At 36.2% G+C, this 20400-nt stretch overlaps 2 protein-coding genes across 4 annotated transcripts in view; one reads left to right on the top strand and one right to left on the bottom strand.

Annotated features, from left to right (window-relative positions):
- Nucleotides 1-4786, bottom strand: part of b3gat1a (beta-1,3-glucuronyltransferase 1 (glucuronosyltransferase P) a) — a 40455-nt gene extending 35669 nt beyond the window's left edge. For both annotated transcript variants that reach the window (XM_039684055.2, XM_039684056.2), the window contains exons 1-2: nt 4697-4786; nt 1382-1524 (exon numbers count right to left, since the gene is read on the bottom strand). In XM_039684055.2, the coding sequence (XP_039539989.1) occupies nt 1382-1493 (112 nt within the window). In that variant the 5' untranslated portion in view covers nt 1494-1524; nt 4697-4786. The remainder of the gene's footprint in view (nt 1-1381; nt 1525-4696) is intronic.
- The window catches only part of siae (sialic acid acetylesterase), a 176039-nt gene continuing 160390 nt past the window's right edge, over nt 4752-20400 (top strand). For both annotated transcript variants that reach the window (XM_089116521.1, XM_089116520.1), the window contains exon 1: nt 4752-4877. In XM_089116521.1, coding sequence (XP_088972647.1) covers nt 4796-4877 — 82 coding nt within the window. In that variant the 5' untranslated portion in view covers nt 4752-4795. The remainder of the gene's footprint in view (nt 4878-20400) is intronic.

The following is a 20400-nucleotide window of genomic DNA, read 5'->3' as shown; positions in this document are numbered from 1 at the left end:
GTAAAGTGTCCATTTAATGTGCACTTCTGAATCTCTAGTGGGTCATCTGGATATTTTTCGCCTACTGTTTAATGAAAACAATAAATTAGGATATTAACATGTACCGTTTTTCAAAGTATTAAAATTGGCATTTTTGAATGCAAGGTTTGAATTGTTGGTTCATATGCTTTTAATTGGGGTCAGAGCTGAATGACCTTTGCGTCAGTCTATTAATATCAATTGAGTAATTTCAGAGCTTTTTAGGACATAGTGGTTCATTCTTAAAAAAAAATCTCTTTTTTTTTTTGTTCCAGGAAAGAATGAATTATCAGTTTTGGCTGAACTATTCTGTTTAATGATGTTGCTAAAATAATTACAGGGTTACCAAATATCTTCTATAATATTTTCAAGAAATGATGGTGTGGGCAGTTCCAGCACAATCCCGCTGATAGCTCATTAAGGGCAGGAATGATGGTGGCACCTCACATATCAGATCTTTATCACTGTTCAATTAGTGGCCTGCTCTCACTTCAGACATTTTAGCACCAGTAGATTAGCGCACTCCATTAACAGTCCAGATGTTCACTGCCTCCTAGGCATCATACAAACCCACGTTAATTGCTTCATGATAAGTCCTATGAATTCACATCTGTAAATCTCCATAAGCTTATGCTATTGACATGCATATATATATAGATGAATAAATCTTCGTGTCCAACGGTTTTCCCTGTAGGTTGAGCGACTAGTTGTTTGTTGTGAAGCCATTAGATTGGCCCAAATGCCTCATAAATAACAGGCTGTGTACAGCTGGTGTATGTGAATCATCTACTTAAATAAGTGTTTTAATGTGGGTGCTAAAATAAATTGTAGACGTGCAAACTGGCAATTTTGACCTATAGCCATCAGAAATGCTCTTCCGAGAGAGGTTTTATTGGTGAAATCTTCTGCAGTTGAATAAATGAGAAGCTGCTGGGTAATTTCAGTGGACTTTTAATGTGAGCCTCATGAACCTCAACTAATGCGTTAGAAAGTGGGATTTGTTTTTATCCACATGCATAATGTTTTTTTTTTTTTATATATATATATATTAGTTCAAATGAAATAGCACACAGCTGAAAGACAAAGTCCACTCATTCAACTCACAGATTTGTGGTTGGTTAGAGAGAAAACTAATTTGCATTGAAGTAGCAGGAAAATAAAATATTGTTTGGCACTTAATTTGCAGTGAGAATAATAATAATAATAATATGCAAATTTATTTTCAAGCATGACCACCTAGTGAGCACAAATAAATCGACTCGCTGAGTTCATCAGAGAGTCTATTAGGCTTTGTGGAGAAATTTGTCCCATTTTGACTGATAACAAAATTAGCACTATCATTATATGTAAGAGAGGTTGGTACCCTTTCGGATGGCAAGCAGGGGGGCAATTGCATTTTGGTGCCACACAGTGATGAGGAGGGTCCATGGTAACACAATTAACACGATGGCAAGAATATCTCTTCTCTTCGGCATCTCCAGGGTTGGTTCTATGCCTGGTCATTACCTAAGACATGGAAATAAAGCGAGAGAGAGAGAGAGAGTAAATCTCATAAGTGTCAAGGAATTAATGTACTATTTGATCAAAATGACTATCATTCACTTTTTATTAGATTTCAGCACCATGTGGTCAAGTAAAACGTCAATCTACAATACTGTCTCAGATCCCTGTAAAAAAAAAAATTCTCAAAATATAACTTTACTGAACATTCAAGGCAAGGCATAAGCATCAGAGATAAGTTGTTCAAAGCCTTAACATTAAAACAAATTGTAGCTGAAAAGATTGTGTATGATACCAGTATTATAATTTATACACATGAAAGGAATATTACATTTTTGCTGATGACTTGCAGTTTTATGTATCAGTAGAGCCAAATGACAGTATTTAATGCATGCACTACCCTGGTTTGACAAATACAGATGAACTACCAAGTGGCACAAACACTTACACAATTAGAGTACAATATCGACGAGGAGAAACCACATTGCACCTAGCTGATCTGAACTGGATTGATTTTAAGCTTCTTTTACTGTGTTTCAGAGCACTGAATGATTTAATACCTTCATACATTTCTGACTGTTTTTTTTTTTTTTTTAAATAACCAAATGAATAACCATAAAGCAGATATCAGGAAACCCTGCTGTTAGCAGTTATGTCTGGAAAATTTGTGTATTTGAACATTTTATAGCAATATAATACTTAGCACAGACATATCAAAACACAATGGCGGCAGACAATTTCTTGTTTGAAGAAGATAATTAAATGAATAAACATTTTTTTAAGTAAGTTGAATTTAGTAAGTAACGGAACATACTTTTTGTATATATAACGTTACTGTATTTTATAGGGTATATTCAACGTAAACATTTGAGTGATAGCAACACGTTTTAGATTTATGTCTGATGATAACTCAGCGTCTTTGAGTTTATGAATCATTTTCAGGTTCATTAGCTTCTTTCATTCGCAAGCTCACATTACCTCTTTAATGTTGACAAATATCCTGCAAAGGACTCTTACTGTACGAATTACACAGTACATTGCGTAAATTAAATATTTTGAATTCAAAACGACAAAAAAGTTGAGTAATTTACTTGATAAATGTTTTAGGACAAACGTTTAGCTAGAATACCTAAGTAGTTTAACTTAACCGTTATAACTGAAGCAAAGCATCGAACAAGAATTCCCGCTCTTATTTGTTTAAATTTTAAAGCCCGCCTTCTCTGACTTGATTGGCCAATGGCCCTCTCAATCATTTTGACCATATCCTCTGCTCAACTGCCGCTCACCTCTCCGTCAACCACAAAGGACTAAATAGAAAATATCCAATTAGACAGTCAACAATCAGCTGTCATCGTTTCATCGACTGCATGAGTCAAAAAACTAACAAGTTTTGATTGATTGACGGTTGTCATCAAGGTAAGATGATTACTTTACGTACAAAGTAACGTTACACTAAGCAAACATGCGTCCTTTGATTGATGGGCAAACAAATTTTAATTGTTTATTTCAAAGTATGCACACAGTAAGCAACGCAAAACTTGCGTCGTCACGTTTTGAACATGACTTAAGCATATTTTTGATTCAAAACACCAACATTTTATTTTAAAAAAGTTGAATAAATTGCTGTGTGGGCATTAAACATTTCTGTTTCTCAAATATTAAATGTTTAGCTACATCTTACCAGGCTACCTTCACATACTGTCATTTTCTTTTTTTGACTAAAAACCGTATTTACAACGTTAAAGGTGTGAAACTTGAAGTGTCAGAGCAATTTACTGTAGGAATCTCGAATACTGTCTTTATGAACGTGCAACAAGAGTCAAGCCTGTTTACACGAGACCGTTTTTAACTTAAAGGAGTAGTTCACTTTTAAAAAAACCTTTGCTGATAATTTACTCAACCCCGTGTCATCCAAGATGTCCATGTCTTTCTTTCTTCAGTCGAAAAGAAATTAAGGTTTTGATGAAAACATTCCAGGATTTTTCTCCATATAATGGACTTCAATGGGAACCAAACGATTCAAGGTCCAGAAGACAGTTTCAGTGCAAACTGTTCAAAGGGTTTTAAACAATTTCAGACGATGAATAAGGGTCTTATCAAGCGAAACGATCGCTCATTTAAAAAAAACAAAAAAAACAAAGTTTAAGTTTTATAAGCTCAAATGCTCGCCTTGCTCTGTTCTGTGTGACTCTCCTGTTCGAACTCGTTCATGAATATGAACGAATCTTTTTCTGAGTAAATTCGTTCATTTCGTTCCTCTGTTGGGGTTGGGGTTAGGGTGTGATGCGCGTTCGTGACTCCTATTCGAACTCGTTCATCAAAATGAGTCAAAATTAGTCAACTTGTTCATTACGTAAGTTTGTTGAATGAACCAAAGCTTATAAACCAAAGCTTTGAGCTTATAAAACTTAAACTTTGTTATTTTTTTTTTTAAATGAGCGATCGTTTCGCTTGATAAGACCCTTATTCATCGTCTGGAATCATTTAAAACACAATAAACAGTTTGCAGTTTGCACTGAAAGTGTCTATTGGACCTTGAACCGTTTGGTTCCCATTGAAGTCCATTATATGGAGAAAAATCCTGGAATGTTTTCATCAAAAACCTTAATTTCTTTTCGACTGACGAAAGAATGACATGGATATCTTGGATGATATGGGGGTGAGTAAATTATCAGCAAAAGTTTTTTTTAAAAGTGAACTACTCTTTTAAAACTTTTAATGTGTTTTGACCATTTGTTACACGACAATGGCATGTTGGGTGCCTGAAAACACAAACTTTTGAAAACGGGCTTCAAAGTGCATGTTTTTTTAAAATAAATCTCAAAAACGGGAATCTTTGAAGACGATGACGTCTGGCACATGCACATACTTTTTCGACGTGTTCAGTCTATAGAGTTTCATTGCTAATGGCCTGGCAGCAGAATACAGCGTTTTAGTTCTTGCGGATCCGTGTGAATGGGGATCGTTTTGAAAATAGTATCGTCTAATAGTATTGTCGTGTAAACGTACCCTTAGACATCCACCTAACAACAGCTTTGGTTGTCATCCTTAAATTGAAACCATATAAGCACAGTCACTTCATAGTCTATTTGAGTTTCATGTAATCTGTTCCTGTACTACTACTAGAAATTACAATCAAATCAATAAAATGAATATATTATTTTTATTAACTTCTCACCCTTAGTTAGAAACGGCGGATGGCCACGAGCGTGAGGTGCAGCTGTGACGGCCGCATGCTGGAGGTCATCCACCACGCTGTTGGCTCCCAGAGCATCCCATGCTGCATTCCCAAGTTCCTGAAACATACAAACAGACATCTTTGATTCACAAGCTACAGATTCAGAGAAGACAACCACAAGGTATGGTTGATGAAATCATTATTTTGTTGTTCTTATTCCAAGTGGTGAATGTGTCTTTGTCCCAAATCACAATATTAATACCTAGTAAAGCCACCCAGAGCTAATAAATGAATCTTTTTGCATTTGGAGGGGCATTTGTTTGCTCTCACTCTGCGTTAATCTCAGTGGTAAAATTTGCAATTACAGGAACAGATGAATTAGCTGTCAGGTGCCCTTTGTGCCAATCCTCTTCCTAGGAGAATAATGATTCTGTTATGAAACTATTATCACTGAAACCCATCCAGACACGCACATTAAAGCTTGGTATGATGATGCCGTGCCTTGAACCAAGGCTGTCTGTGTGTGTAGGCTGTAGCACAAATGCTGGTTGACTCCAGTAGCGACAGTGTATTTTTAGCTTCTCTGGAGGCAGAAACATTGAAGAGGAGAGAGAGAGTTGATTTTTTTTTACTGTGCTACTGTGTTTTTTTGTTTTCATGATATTAAGCAGAAATATGTCTTGTTGAAAAAAAAAAATATTTCAGTTTATGCATTGCAGTAACTTTTGTAAACAATAATTTTTTTACGTATTTGTTAAAATATGACGCGTTTCGAATAATGACACGTTTGTTAAAAATTTGTTTTTGTGAAAAAAATCAAGCACCTCTGGCTGTTTAAACACACTTGACAGTCCTTGACAGTAATTTGACACAAAATATTGATCTAAAAAGGAGTTTATTAATATAAAAAAGATCATTTTACTGGAGTGAACAGCTGCGTCCATAGCAACACAATCTAGCAGTTAAAACACATAAAAATGGTAAAATATGTGATCAACAAACAAGGCTAACGTTATATGAAGTAAAAATTAACAAAGTGAATCACCAGTAAAAGGGAACAGCTTTAAATCCCCCCTCTGCAAATCAGTTGAGCCGATATGTTTAATGTCAAACATTAGGCTGTATCAAAAGGTAACTTCGCGTCCGCTGCCAAGATAGATCTATAGATATAAACAAACTGCTTCAGTGTGTCGCATATACGACGTCATCGTCTTGCTGCTCCCTCCCCGTTCTGTGATTGGTCCCCTATTTCAGGGGAAAATTTGGTTCATTGTATCCAGGCTGCCTAGCAGCGTGAATAATAATAATAGTTTAAAAAAAATATTATTTGGGGCTATACAGAATGATTTATTGTGGAAAGTGCCAAAAAAAAAAAAAAAACACGGTGAGAATGCTAAATAACGTGGTTTGAATCACAAACATCAATTCTTGTCTGATAGGGTGGCCTTGTTTGATTGATTTGATTGATTTTTAGTTCTGGATCCAACACGATAAATCAGTAATTGAAAGGATAGCATGCTAAAGTAAAATACTTCTTTCCAGCACATAATAGACAATAAGCAAACAAACCAAACTAAAAAAGACATCATATAAAAAACAAAAACGCCTTCACCTTGTTCCATAAACATTTTTCGTCCTGTGTTTTAAAAATCCCTCGTGTTGATAGGAGTTTTGTAGCCTTGTGAAGGTTCTGCGACAACCACAGTGACCCAGCAGTAAACCGAACGCCTGCATGTCGATAACTACCATCCCGCTGTGATGAGAACCTGGATCTGGACTCTCAGAGTCACTCACCTCAGTCACCCTAGCACTTAGTGTGTGAGCAGTGTCCGTCACGTCAGGGATTTTTAATCTCAGTAATGAAAGATGGAGTTGATAAAGCATCTTTTGGTGAATGCTGGTGTTTCTGAATGAGCTAATTGGAATGCACTCCCAGAGCTGAGAGCACAGAATACAGCAGAACGTATTAAAGCCCCGTCCGGCCCTGCTTAAATATTCACTCATTTCCTGACCGCTGCCCCCTGCTCGTACGTGTCCCAGTAATGGCTTAGAAGGCTGCAAAGAAAGGTGGCCTGACGGGTCATTATTGATATCCACAAATCCCATTTACCTGATGATCTCAGCAAAGAAGAAGAGGGAAAAGTGCAAGCTTGACAACAGCAGTAACTGTCCTCCTAATGAACATCTGTCTGTCTATCGCTCTATCTGTCTGTCATTCTTTTGTTCTATTTGTCATTCTTTCGTTCTATCTGTCTATTGTTCTATTTGTCACACTATTGTTCTATCTGTCTGTCTTCTTTCTTTCTGTTTGTCATTCTTTCGTTCTATCTGTCTATCATTCTATCTGTCTGTCACACTATCATTCTGTCTGTGTGTCATTCTATCGTTCTATCTGTCTGTCATTCTTACATTCTATTTGTCATTTTTTCGTTCTATCTGTCTGTCATACTATCGTTCTATTTGTCATTCTTTCGTTCTATCTGTCTGTCATACTATAGTTCTATCTGTCTGTCATTCTTTCGTTCTATCTGTCTGTCATACTATAGTTCTATCTGTCTGTCATTCTTTCGTTCTATCTGTCTGTCACACTCGTTCTATTTGTCATTTTTTTGTTCTATCTGTCTATCATTCTATCTGTCTGTCACACTATCGTTCTATCTGTCTGTCACACTATAGTTCTATCTGTCTGTCACATTATCCTTCTATCTGTCTGTCATTCTTTTGTTCTATCTGTCTGTCATTCTTTCGTTCTATCTGTCTGTCATTCTATCGTTCTGTCTGTCTGTCACACTATCCTTCTATCTGTCTGTCATTCTTTTGTTCTATCTGTCTGTCATTATTACATTCTATTTGTCATTTTTTCGTTCTATCTGTCTATCATTCTATCTGTCTGTCACACTATCGTTCTATCTGTCTGTCATTATTACATTCTATTTGTCATTTTTTCGTTCTATCTGTCTGTCACACTATCGTTCTATCTGTCTGTCATTCTTTCATTCTATCTGTCTGTCACACTATCCTTCTATCTGTCTGTCATTCTTTTGTTCTATCTGTCTGTCATTATTACATTCTATTTGTCATTTTTTCGTTCTATCTGTCTATCATTCTATCTGTCTGTCACACTATCGTTCTATCTGTCTGTCATTATTACATTCTATTTGTCATTTTTTCGTTCTATCTGTCTGTCACACTATCGTTCTATCTGTCTGTCATTCTTTCATTCTATCTGTCTGTCACACTATCCTTCTATCTGTCTGTCATTCTTTTGTTCTATCTGTCTGTCATTATTACATTCTATTTGTCATTTTTTCGTTCTATCTGTCTATCATTCTATCTGTCTGTCACACTATCGTTCTATCTGTCTGTCATTATTACATTCTATTTGTCATTCTTGCATTCTATCTGTCTGTCACACTATCGTTCTCTCTGTCTGTCATTCTTTCGTTCTCTCTGTCTGTCACACTATCATTCTATCTGTCTGTCATTCTGTCTGTATCAATTTATCTGTCTGTCTTTCTATTATTCTCTCTGTCTTCCATTCTATCTGTATCCATCATTGTATATATCCGTCAGACTATCGATCTGTTGTTCTATCGTTCTATCTGTTTGTTTGTCTACCTGTCATTCTATTGTTCTATTATCATTCATTCTGTCATTCTATCATTCTATCGGCCTTTCGTTTAATCTGTATGTTTGTTTATATGTCATTCTATCGGTATGTTCTATCATTTTATCTGTCTTTCTGTCATTCTATCGTTTTATCTGTCTGTGGTTTTATCATTCTGGCTGCCTGTCTATTTATTCAGATCTGTCTAATCAGACATTGTCATTTGAGAGGGTTGAGTGTGTCTGTGTCTACAAATGGCTGAAGTTCTGAACTTTTAATCATTAGTCTTAGCTCCGTCATGGCTCATAGTCAGGGCTATGTACACAGATTTACATCTCTGCATTTGTATGCATTGGCTGCATGCTGTGCTCCGCTCAGTGTTGTTAAATAACCCAATCAGCCAGAAGGAGATTGAGGGAATGCTATTCCCACTTTGATTTAGAGGGGAGTATTTTTCCAGTAAGGGTAAGTGAAGTAGGTCTAAGCCATTTGCACAGAGATGGATGTGATTGATGGTGAGAGTCCTGTCTTCAGCGTACTAGCTCAGCACTGACGAGAGATTCAAAGGCTAGCCTCAGGCTTGACCATGTCACATTGAGAACCTGCACCAAGACCTGTCCTCCTTCCACTATTCCAATTTCTTTCAGTTTGCAGATTGTAATCTGAAGGGCCAGCCGCAAAATCCAGGCTGAGGCCAGAGATAGAAGCGACTGGAATCGGTGCCCGGGCCAATGTGGATTAGTTACGATGGCTCTTGTGTTGATCTGAGATTTTTAGAAAGTCTCTGAGCAACATTAACCAATCTTATGTGTATTAGCATTTTTAATACAAACATTCTAGGGTTCGATACAGTCAACGATTAAGTTCAATCAACACCAAGACATTTAAAAAAAAAAAAAATAAATACATTTAAAAAATTTCCCTTGCAAATCAAGGTTACAAATGAGGCACATGTTGCACAATGTAAGTAAATCTGGCCAATTTTAAAACATTATATTGTTATACTAATAAGCTTTTTAGGTCGGAACGCATTTAAACACATTTTAGGTTTATATCCAATCATTTAAATCGTTTTATATCCAAGACATTTAAAAAAAATTTAAAAAAATGAAATTGAAAAAATTTCCCTTGCAAATCAAGGTTACAATGAGGCACATGTTGCACAATGTAAGTAAATCTGGCCAATTTTAAAATATTATATTGTTATACTAATAAGCTTTTTAGGTAGGAACACATTTAAACACATTTTATTTTAGGTTTACAGCATTATGTTATCAGGGCAACAAAGTTGTAAAATTGGATTTAACTTCAAACAGAAAAGGTTAGTAAGTTATTCTTCCACACTATAATCATATTAACATGCATAGTATATATATTCTGTGACTATATTATTGAAATGTTTACCAATTCACTTCCATTGTAAATTATGCAACAATTATTTCTGTGGTAATCACCATATGCCACTAGTGCTGTCAACTAAGCTTAGCTTGTGCTTAATAGCTTAAATATGCCCAAATACGATTATTGTTTGATTTATTGCCCTATGGCTGTTTTTTTTATTTTTTATTTTGTCTTGCTAATTATACTTCTTTAAAGTAAATCTAGCTTTTCACATGAGACTTTTGTCCAAAATACAGATCAAGCTCTAACACACACCTTGTCATATGTTCAAAAATGTTGTTGAATTGCAGAAATCTTTGCTCCGTTTTGAATAATGGTGTTGTTGTAAACTTAAAAGTTTATTGACCTTAAAGGAGTAGTTCACTTTAAAAAAACTTTTGCTGATAACTTACTCACCCCCATCATGTCATCCAAGATATCCATGTCTTTCTTTCTTCAGTCGAAAAGAAATTAAGGTTTTTGATGAAAACATTCCAGGATTTTTCTCCATATAATGGACTTCAATGGGAACCAAACGGTTCAAGGTCCAAAGGAGAGTTTCAATGCAGCTTCAAAGGGCTTTAAACGACACCAGACGATGAATAAGGGTCTTAAGGGTTTTATAATTATGATCTTATGATGAATAAGGGTCTTTCGACTGAAGAAAGAAAGGGATGTCATGGGGGTGAGTAAATTATCAGTAAAAGTTTTTTTTTTTAAAGTGAACTACTTCTTTAAAGCATGAGAGAGAAAACAACTCCATTTACCTTTGTTCAAGTGAAAGAAACACAGTATGTACAGTAATATCCCATTACAAATCATTTTCATTCTAATAGACACTGGTCCTGATGCTGTAAATACACACAATATCAATACGCACTGTATCTTAACCTTTGAAGAAGGTGGGCTGCCTGTCTGTATGACCATGTTAGTATGCTAATGACCAAAGTATTTCATTCATCACAAAGTCAAAGGTCATTAAATCGCAATCCCGTGTATTTCCCCCTATTAAAAGACTTTCAGCTGAACGGGGCTGATGTTAATAGCCTTCCAGCACTGATTTTCAGTTCACTGATCACAGCATTTTTAGTTGCTAGCTCAAAAGTTAATCAGACTGGGAGAAGGCAAAGTGTGGAGGCCGTCTAATGAGGTGTGTTGAGGAATTGTCACTCTTGGGACTCAGTCACAGCTTCCAATAATATACATGGAAATGCTGGAAAAATAAATGCAGAATTATGAATTTGATCTATGCTAATTAAACCACAGGGAAATCACCTGAGGTAGAAAAGATGGAGACTAATTGGTGTGGATTTTAATACGGAGTAGGCGGATTGGTGAATGATCTAAAACTAGGCCAGGTGTAACATTTTTTTCCTTTTAATGCAGTTCATTAATAAACTGAAGAAAAAGTTCTCTCAGAAATGAAATCTTCTTGGGAAAGACTTGTAACTCGATTTATATGTGTTTTTATGCATCGTATGCATGTAGTGTACATTTGTTTAATTTTTTTCTTAACAAAAAAAATACAAAAATCCCTCGAGCCATACAGATTTTTAACGACATGGCGTGAATTCATTTTCCTGTTTGGGTGAACTATTCCTTTTACTCTCCTATCCCTTTCTGAAGCAACTTATTTTCAAATACCTCCTAGTATAAATTCATAGATAAACCTGCATGGACACCATGTACTTGCTCTAGATAAGGAAAGTTAGTCTATATTTGTAAGGGTGAAAGTCATTTGAGAACTGTACACTTTTTTTCTAGAAGAGCATCATGAATCTCGTATGATCCAAGATAATAAGTTACATGACCTTTGAAAGTTTGACAGGAGGTTCACACTCTCTGAAGGTCAATTGCATGTTTAATAAAAGGCACAATACGTGTTGTGTTACTCATTACTTATTCTGTTTATTCTTTATTCTGCTACATTGCTGCTATTATTTAATATTGCTTCAATGCTTCATAATTTGTGATTCTATTTTCAGGATACTTTGATGAATAGAAAGGTTAAAAAGAATGTCGTGAATTGAACGTAGAAATATTTTGTACAGCATTTAAATCTTTTGTAACATTAAAATGGCTTCACTGACTCTTTTGCTCAATTAAATGCTTCCTTGCTGAATAAAAAAAAATAATTTCTTTAAAAACAGATAACGTTTATCATCATCACCAATCCAGACATTTTTAACCCAGCAAATTATTAAATAAACAAACTGAATTTACCACAATAAGGAGAGGTAAGAACACATTTTCTGACTTCTCCTCATTTGTCATTATTAAGCACAGGAATTGCGAGACATTTCCGCATGCACTAATTAAAATAATTTACACTGCAACACAAAGTGCCCAATGCAATTTTCTATGCAAACATCAATACTACTCTGTTGCTCTCTTAATTGCATAATTACTCAGACTGATGATGTGAGTGATTTTGTCCTTTAGCTTGCTGTCGCATGCTCTGAACCGTAGGTGTGCCACTGCAAGCCACAGGAAAACAGTGATTTACATTGATACCTCCCTTAAGGATCACGGTAATTATACGGCCATTAGCACCATCTCTGTTGAACTCACTAAAACGTGAACAACTACACTAACCACAAGACACACATGTGCAACTAAATATTCTTATGAATGGAGATGTTCTCTGAATACATGGACTATGTTGCTATTCCTTTCTGTGTTGTCCAGGGATGCTGGAAAACACAACTGCATAAATTATCTGAAGAGATCGTTTACTTCTGGATTGCTTATGGCTTCAGAATGGCCCTGAAGCATCCAACCAAAGCGTCATAAAAACCCTCCTTTGTACTCTTGGACATTATTTTGCATTGCTGCAAATATACTATAGATATGAAGAACAAAAGCGGTCTCTGATGGAGGCATGCCAGCATCACTCCCACCAGGGACTGCAGATCCATTTGACTAGAACTTGATGCATTCATTTCCACATCATTACATGCCATAAAAAGATGGAAGTAAATATGGAAGTAAAACTGTCCCTGTTATTTACGATATGATTTCTTTGAAATGTCAGCTGGAAAGCACTGTTATAAACAGAAAATACAGTTAACGAAATATTACACGGGCCAGATCGCCGTTCTTGGATGAATGATTGATTTAATTCGTTCATAAAAACAGTGACTTGTTTTGTTCCTGAAAGAATCTGTGTTTTTGAACAAATCAATTGAGTGAATAATTCAGTGACTCATTCATTAAGATAGTGGGCGTTTGTCAATATACGTCCTTGTCTGTATTTGTGGACTTGTGATACGTCCTCAAGTATTGTCCCAATTTAAAGTTCACATCCAGCCAAGTACAGTTCAAATCCTTGGATGCGTTCTTGATCCGTCCCTTTTTTTGAGAGTGCATCGAGAGGTGACTTGAGACAGCCAGGTAGGGCTGTAGTACTCGAGACCGGTCTCGGACTTATCTCGGACTCGCTGGTATTCGGACTCGGACTTGTCTCGGTCTCGGCCACTGGTCTTGCCAAATATAGCTTTTGGTCTCGACCGAGTCCAACATTTTTGAATGTGTGTTCATTTATTAGGCAAGCCTATCAGGGTAACGTTAATTTAGAAAATGCCAAAATTAACCGACCAAGTGCTCACTACAATGGAGTGCCTCGCGCGCTCTCTGGGATGACTTTGCACACATTCATAGAAAATCCGCCTCAAGAACAGCTGGCCAGTAACAAACGCTATTTTTCATGTGCTATATTCTTTAACACTCAAAACTGTGTCAATTTCGGTTTTTGTGAGTAGGCCGTACTCTTAACATAGTCGGATTTGTCTTTAATAAGCATAAACCGCACAGGATCTGTGCACTGGCTCTTAAAGTGACAGCAACCATATGTGTCGGTCATTAATTTTTGTTTAAAAGTTAAAGGAATCAGGATTGATAGCCTATGTGTTTAATTTATTTAGGACTAAAATACTATTATTTTCCATTTGATTATTTTATTCAGTTTCTGTCTATGAACACTAGTGTTAGACCTATTCAAAAATGTTTCTCTTTATTTGTCTTTATTTGTATCTTTATTGTATTGTATTTATTTGTGCAACTTTTTTCAATTTAATTGAACAATTAAAATCAAGCCTTGTGTTGTGTAAATTCTTAACATTACCCCATTGTAAAAATGCAATGTATGCAAACATTTAGGCAAGATAAATTTAATAATTTTGTTTGGCAAAAACGAAACTCAGGCCCTGAATACTTTTTTTTTCTCCCTGTCCTGGACTCGGTCTTGACTTGGACTCGAACCTTTTTGGACTCGGTCTTGTCTTGGACTTGAACCTCTTTGGACTCGTTCTTGACTTGGACTCGACTAGTCCTGGTCTTGGACTCGACAAAGGTGGTCTTGACTACAGCCCTACAGCCAGGTATCCCAGAATGCATCTCGCACTAACCAGCAAGCGTCAATAGCAGAAGGGAAAACATACGTAATTTAAAAATACTACTGTTTTTGTGTCACGAAATGTAGTTTTTAGAGTTTGTCAGGTGAGAATGTATTTGTTTAAAGCTCAAACCAGTGGTTTATTTATAAAGATTTTGTAATTTATCTGAATTTAAATCTGAATGTGCTTTGATATTTTTAAATTGCCTGATGTATCCTCAGGCTGTAGCAAATAAAAAAATGGCTTAATACACGATGTGCTGAACGCTCTCAAGTTATACAGTGTGGCTCTAGCGTAGAGGTTATGTCCTTGAACAAGGAAATGCAATACAGGCGACATTCCTTTTGACCTGATAGGATTTCTCTTCTCTCCTAACCTTTTTCTGGCATTTTACAGACAGCAATACACTGAGTGCTTACTCCAAAGTCACATTTTAATGTACTCAGCGCCGGTAGATTAATATGAAGGAAAGAACTGCTGACACACTGGGAAGTTTGGTATCAGCAACAGCAGAAAGTGTGGTGTCAATGCTTCAGTGCACGAGGAGTGATTGTGCAGAGAAACCTGACATCTCACTGGCTTCTTAACCCACTGTAGCAGCACTACCAGTGTCATCATGGCACTGAACAAGATAAGAGACAGGATACATCGCTGGAGTGGGATCAAAATAGGTACAAAGAAGAGGTGTAAAAAATAAATGGACATAGGTTTGTTGTGACAAAAACTAGTGCTGCACGATTAATCATATTGCAATCATAACCGCGATGTCAAACCTATGCGATTATATAACGCAAAATGCCGCGATTTTATATGAAATAAACAAATTAGGGCTATTAACACAGCATCTCTTCTTTTTTGTCATTCTTTGACTAGTGTTACGTGATCCCGCTCTTACTCGTTTTCTAAATTCCTTTTTCCATTTTAGTGGAGTGGCTAAGTGATATAATCGTTCAGTTTATGATACAAGCATGAAAATTGGCATGAGCAGTCTCTATGGGTCACTTGACAAGAAAATTGTCTGAGCCACTTCAAATTTCAAGATGGCCGACACCTTAGTGGAGCAGATAAGTGATATAGTGGTTTATTTGGTGATACAAGCATGAAAATTGGCATGAACAGTCTCTGATGGTCACTAGACAATAAGCCACCCACAGCTACTTGAGATTTCAAGATGACATCTTAGTGGAGCAGTTAAGTGATATAGTGGTTTATTTGGTGATTTCGTCTTATGGACGAAACGAGTTTTGCTTGTGGGATAATGAGTAACGTCTCACCAACGGCTGCTCTTAAAGGGCCAGCATCGAATAATGCGTTCTGTCAGTAAAGTTAATCAAAGAACAAAGGGAACAGAGAAAATTACTCGCTGCTCTTGACTAAAGAACTAGCTTTAATAAGGATTAGTCATATAATTTATAATTCATGCAGCGCAGACTAACTTTATCCAATTTCCTACCTGTTAAGACAGGAAGGGCACAGGTAGATATGGCATTTATTAAGGGTTTATGTGAAGATTTTTTGAAGTTCACTTAATTTAAAAGCTGTTAAATTTTTTTAAGCCTTTTTTTTTAAAGTTGTTAGCTTTCAATTGTAATGTTGGTTTGGTTGATGGTTTATTGATCATTATAGGTTTTATCAATCAATTAGTTGTTGTTGCTAGTTTGAGTTGAGAAATACACATTTTATACACAGAATGATCACTAATCTGTGTGTGCGAAGTAAGTTGACTCATGAAGCCATTTGTTTATTATATCGCTATCGCAATTGCAATATTGACCTCAATAATCGCAATGTGACATTTTTCCAACAAAAACATTGTGATGGTACAATTCAACAACATAAATCATTAAAGATACATTTAGAAGCGTATTCAGTTGGCATCATTTTGCTAACAATGTTGATTTTTCCCTGATTAATCATGGTTGATTGATATTTTAACAATCCTGAAAGCAATTCTTATTAGAAGATCGATCTTATACTCTTTGCCTATATTTTCAATGGCATCGATAGAGTGTATTTGGGTCCTATTTTTTATAAAGTGTCAAGTTAAAAGCTTCCCTGTATGTTTCCTGTGACATTTTTCTTCACTCCCTCCTGCTGAATCTTCAGCGCCACAGCAAAAGAAATCATACCTTGTTTGAGGTGTGATTGTCTGTACTGAATGCAATAAGTACTGGCTGGGTAATGGTAATAAACGTCTTTTGTCCTGTCCTCAGAAATGTCCTGTTTAATGTGTTCATGTTTATTCTTAAGGAGACAGTGGTAGAAGTCTGCTCTGCTGAGCAAAGCCAGTGATGACGTATATGTTCGGGCTGAGATGAGATGGATGCTTGCATGACCACATTGACCAGACAGTGTAAATCTGCCTTGAGGTTCTTGTAGAACTAAACGGCTTAAGTCTAGCAAAACACACTCATAATGACAAACAATGGACCACGCATCAGAGAATCAATCTAGCATGCCATTCAAATGGCTGTAGTAGTTCTTATACCACTGATCTACACAAAGGCAAAGAGGTTAATACTTCTCTCACTTGTAATGCTGTCGTTTAAGACTGTTTGATTTGAGAAATACACAATAAAATACATGAAACTGATCTGAATTCATTTCTAAGAGCCGAGGGAGAGATTGAATAGGAAGGATTGATTGCTCTTGCGCTGTGTGAGATTAAAACTCATCCCTGATTTAGCAGTGTTTCATTTTTCGAAGTTCCAATAAGATTTCCTTAAGCTCACGTGTGAATTAACATGTTACAGCTTCCGACTTTTTGAAGAAATACAGGGATACAACAATACAGAGACTAGTTAACATTTAGTTACTTAAAAGAATAATTTGCCACATTGAATGATATGAAGGCATTTTCATTTAATGGGTGAACTATCCCTTTAACAGAAGTTAAGGGCTATACTGGAAGTCCACATAAGTTTGCATAAACTTAAAAAAATTGAGGTAATCAGTTGCACACAATTTTTCAAGTTACAAAATTCAAGCAGAATTGGCACATTTTTCTTTCGTACTCGTACATTTTTGTTGGTCCTAACTTGAAATATTTGAGTATGCTAATTCCTACTTTTCGCTTTATGAGATTAATTATCATGTAATCACAATTTAAATATTTTTTTAGTTTCAGTAGCCTAAATGTTTACTTGCGAATTGTTGCGCACTGTAAAAAATATATATATTTTCAAGATTTGTTATCACAACATTTTTTTCTTTTGTCAAATCAACTTAAATAATTTATTTAGTTCAGTTAACTTATTATTTTGAGTTTCTGATAATTGACTCAATCTCCATTGTATTAACTCACTTTTTCCAGTTCAATCAACTTTTTAAGGCAACCAAGTTACTTAATTTAAGTTAAACCAACAATATTTTTTGATAGCAAATTAAAAGAATCAAGTTCATAAAACTCAAAACAATGAAACAATTCAGACTACTTAAAATGTGTCAGTTTTGTGGTCTCAAAAGAAAAAGAAATGTCTAAATACTCATAAAAGTTGATTTGATTAAACTAATTGGTTTAAATTAAGTTTACCCTACTCAAACCAATTAATTATTTGGAGCATTAGGGTTTGCAGTAAATCTTGCAGATTGTGGACGTTATATAACTTGCATATCAACAACAACATATGTTTTTATTTGTTTCTATGCTGTTCTAAAACAGAAGTACCATATCACTTAGGGAGGGCCACTATTGTGTACCGCCTCAGGGCTTCCAACTGCTAAAAAGTTGGGCATCCATCTTGCAAATCCCCACAGAGGATTGTGGAAATCTGGAATTATATTTTTCAGTAGCGAAGGTTCTCCTCCTCCCTCTGGTCCTCCCTGGAGCCCATCACACTGTTACAGAAGTTCTCCGCCAGTGCTGTTTTTCCATAGCTTTTTGGAAAGCCTCCAATTCCCTTATTAAAGAAAATGCTAATTAGCATTCCTTGTTGAGTTCTTTAGGACTCGATAAGTGTCTCCTCCAAAAATTTTGAGGTAAAATTGGGCAAAAGAATAAAAATTTTATGAAAACCTAATAGTGAACCACTGCATTCAATAGTGCTATTTGTTCCCGTGTAGTTATTTATTAATAACAGAGCAGTGTTCTTAAGTGCTACCCATTTTAGTATGTACTAGGCAATGTCTTTTATAGTCCTCACCTCCCCTCTTCCCGTTTATTTTTGCCATCTTACTTCACACACATTCACTGTGCATTAATTTCTATGCATACAAGATGCTTTGCATAGTTTAGCAGCTGCGTGTAAACAGGCTAGGAGCATGTAAACGCCATATGTTAGTACTTGCGGTAAATACTACACACTAGAAACGCTCTGCAGTGATGGGATTACTCTAAAGAGCAGAAAAATAGACACGGGAAAAAAAAGAAAAAGATTAAGTGTGGATTTACTACACACTCTATGGCTCATTTTCTTGCATTACTCGCAGCCATGTAAACGCTAAAATCATGTCACATACACAAGCCACAATGCCATGGGTTTGTCTCAGTCTCTGTGTTGGACATTCATGGCTTTAATCGCGAGTTTGCACATCCGTCGCACTCCCACACAGCTGTAAGTAGACTCTTTGGAGTATCGCAGCAGCTATAATTGAACACATGCAAGATACGAGGATTTTCTGATGATATCGGATCAGTCTCAGGAGCAAAGGTTACTTGCTTTTTCAAATGTGGATGTTTCCTATTGATTTCTTAATGAGCAGATAAAGCACAGCCTATTAATAGGGTTGTTTTGTGGGTGTATGCCACCCCCCGTGTTGTGTGGTTGAGAGTGGAAAGCACATCTTTATTCTCTATAAAACGTTGAGGATCCACAGAAAGGGTTAAGAAATGAATTACTGTTCTATATTGAGAGAGCCTTTTATTATCTATAAAACGTTGAGGCTCCAATGAAAGGGTTAAGAAATGAATTACTGTTCCATATTGAGAGAGAATTTTAACATGCAAGGCCACTGAGGCGCAAGGATGTCAAATCAAACGCTTCATTGTGTCTACAATACAGAAGCCTTCTGGAAAACAAGCTAGTTTCTTCTCTTAACACACTGCTCTGAGCATTGAAATGGATGGGCTTAAGTGTCTTCCCCTAGAAATATAAATTAATTATCCATGTGTCAGGGGTTGCCAGGCTTCTTAGGCATGCTCACACACCTGCCTAACAGTGATAAAACTGTGGGCTGATAACACGGGCCGGACTCATGGACAGATCAAATACTTTAAATAAACACTTCTCCTGTCTGGTTCGTATTTACGTCAGGAGAGTTTTTTGTTTAGAGAGCTCATATATAATGAGAGGCATTTTGATCCCTGTGTCTATCTGTCTACCTGTCTGTCTAAATTATCATTTGTGAATAATAGTGTCAGTTTCTAATAGATTTGTAAAAACTCATTTTTAAATACTAACAAGAAGGATAATTGCTTGTCTTTAACACAAAATAAAACTATAAAGTTGGTTTGAAATGTAATTTCTGTTAATTTGTATCTGCAAGTTTGTATCTATGGTAGTGCTGGGCGGTATAACGGTTCATAGGGATGCACCGTTATGAAAATTTTGGCCGATGCCGATAATTCTTTATATTTGAAAGCCGATAACCGATATATCGGCCGATAAACTTAAATCCAAATTTTTATCTAATTTTGAGAGCCTGATTACGAAAACAAAAGTCTCACAATTAAATCCATGTCCCAAGCGCACAATTATAATGATGTAATAGTGTTGTATAGCCGATATGACAGATTTGCGTTGCACATGTTGTCCCGAACCAGATTTTCATTTTTTGATATTTCAAGAAATTCAAAAACATAAACAGTTCTCAACAAGTGTCTCGGCTGAAGGGAATAATACATTATTTATCGGCTTTAATATATCAGCCAAATTTTCTTACCAGGCCGATAACATTAAAAATGAACATATATCGGCCGATGCCGATATATTGTGCATCCCTACCGGTTCATACCGAAAACCATTGTATATTTTTGTTATATTATTTTTTTTAATATACCGCCATACCGATGTATTTCATTTGCGGCGCCGCACGACTGGTTCAGACGGACACTTTACAATGTTGCACTTCTAAGCAGCGACTGCGAGGCCGAGGGTATAAAGCAGTGCTCTGGTGTTACGTGACGGGGAAGATAGATACTGCAGAACTATTGGATTATTTTCCTGCCAAATGTTGAGAGCGCACTATTGTAGCGCGGAAGTACATTAATATAATGCGTGAGCGCGAATCTCTAGATACACACTTTCTCTGGGCTCACTCAGAGAATCCTGCACAAAAAAAAACGTTTTCAGTGCAATCGCGAATCTCTCCTCTTCCCCACAGGA

This window comes from Pimephales promelas, chromosome 10 (genome assembly GCF_988280905.1).
Source record: "Pimephales promelas chromosome 10, fPimPro1.hap1.1, whole genome shotgun sequence".
Lineage (NCBI taxonomy): Eukaryota > Metazoa > Chordata > Actinopteri > Cypriniformes > Leuciscidae > Pimephales > Pimephales promelas.
Note: the sequence above shows the minus strand (reverse complement) of the source record. Positions and strands in the feature narration are given on the sequence as shown.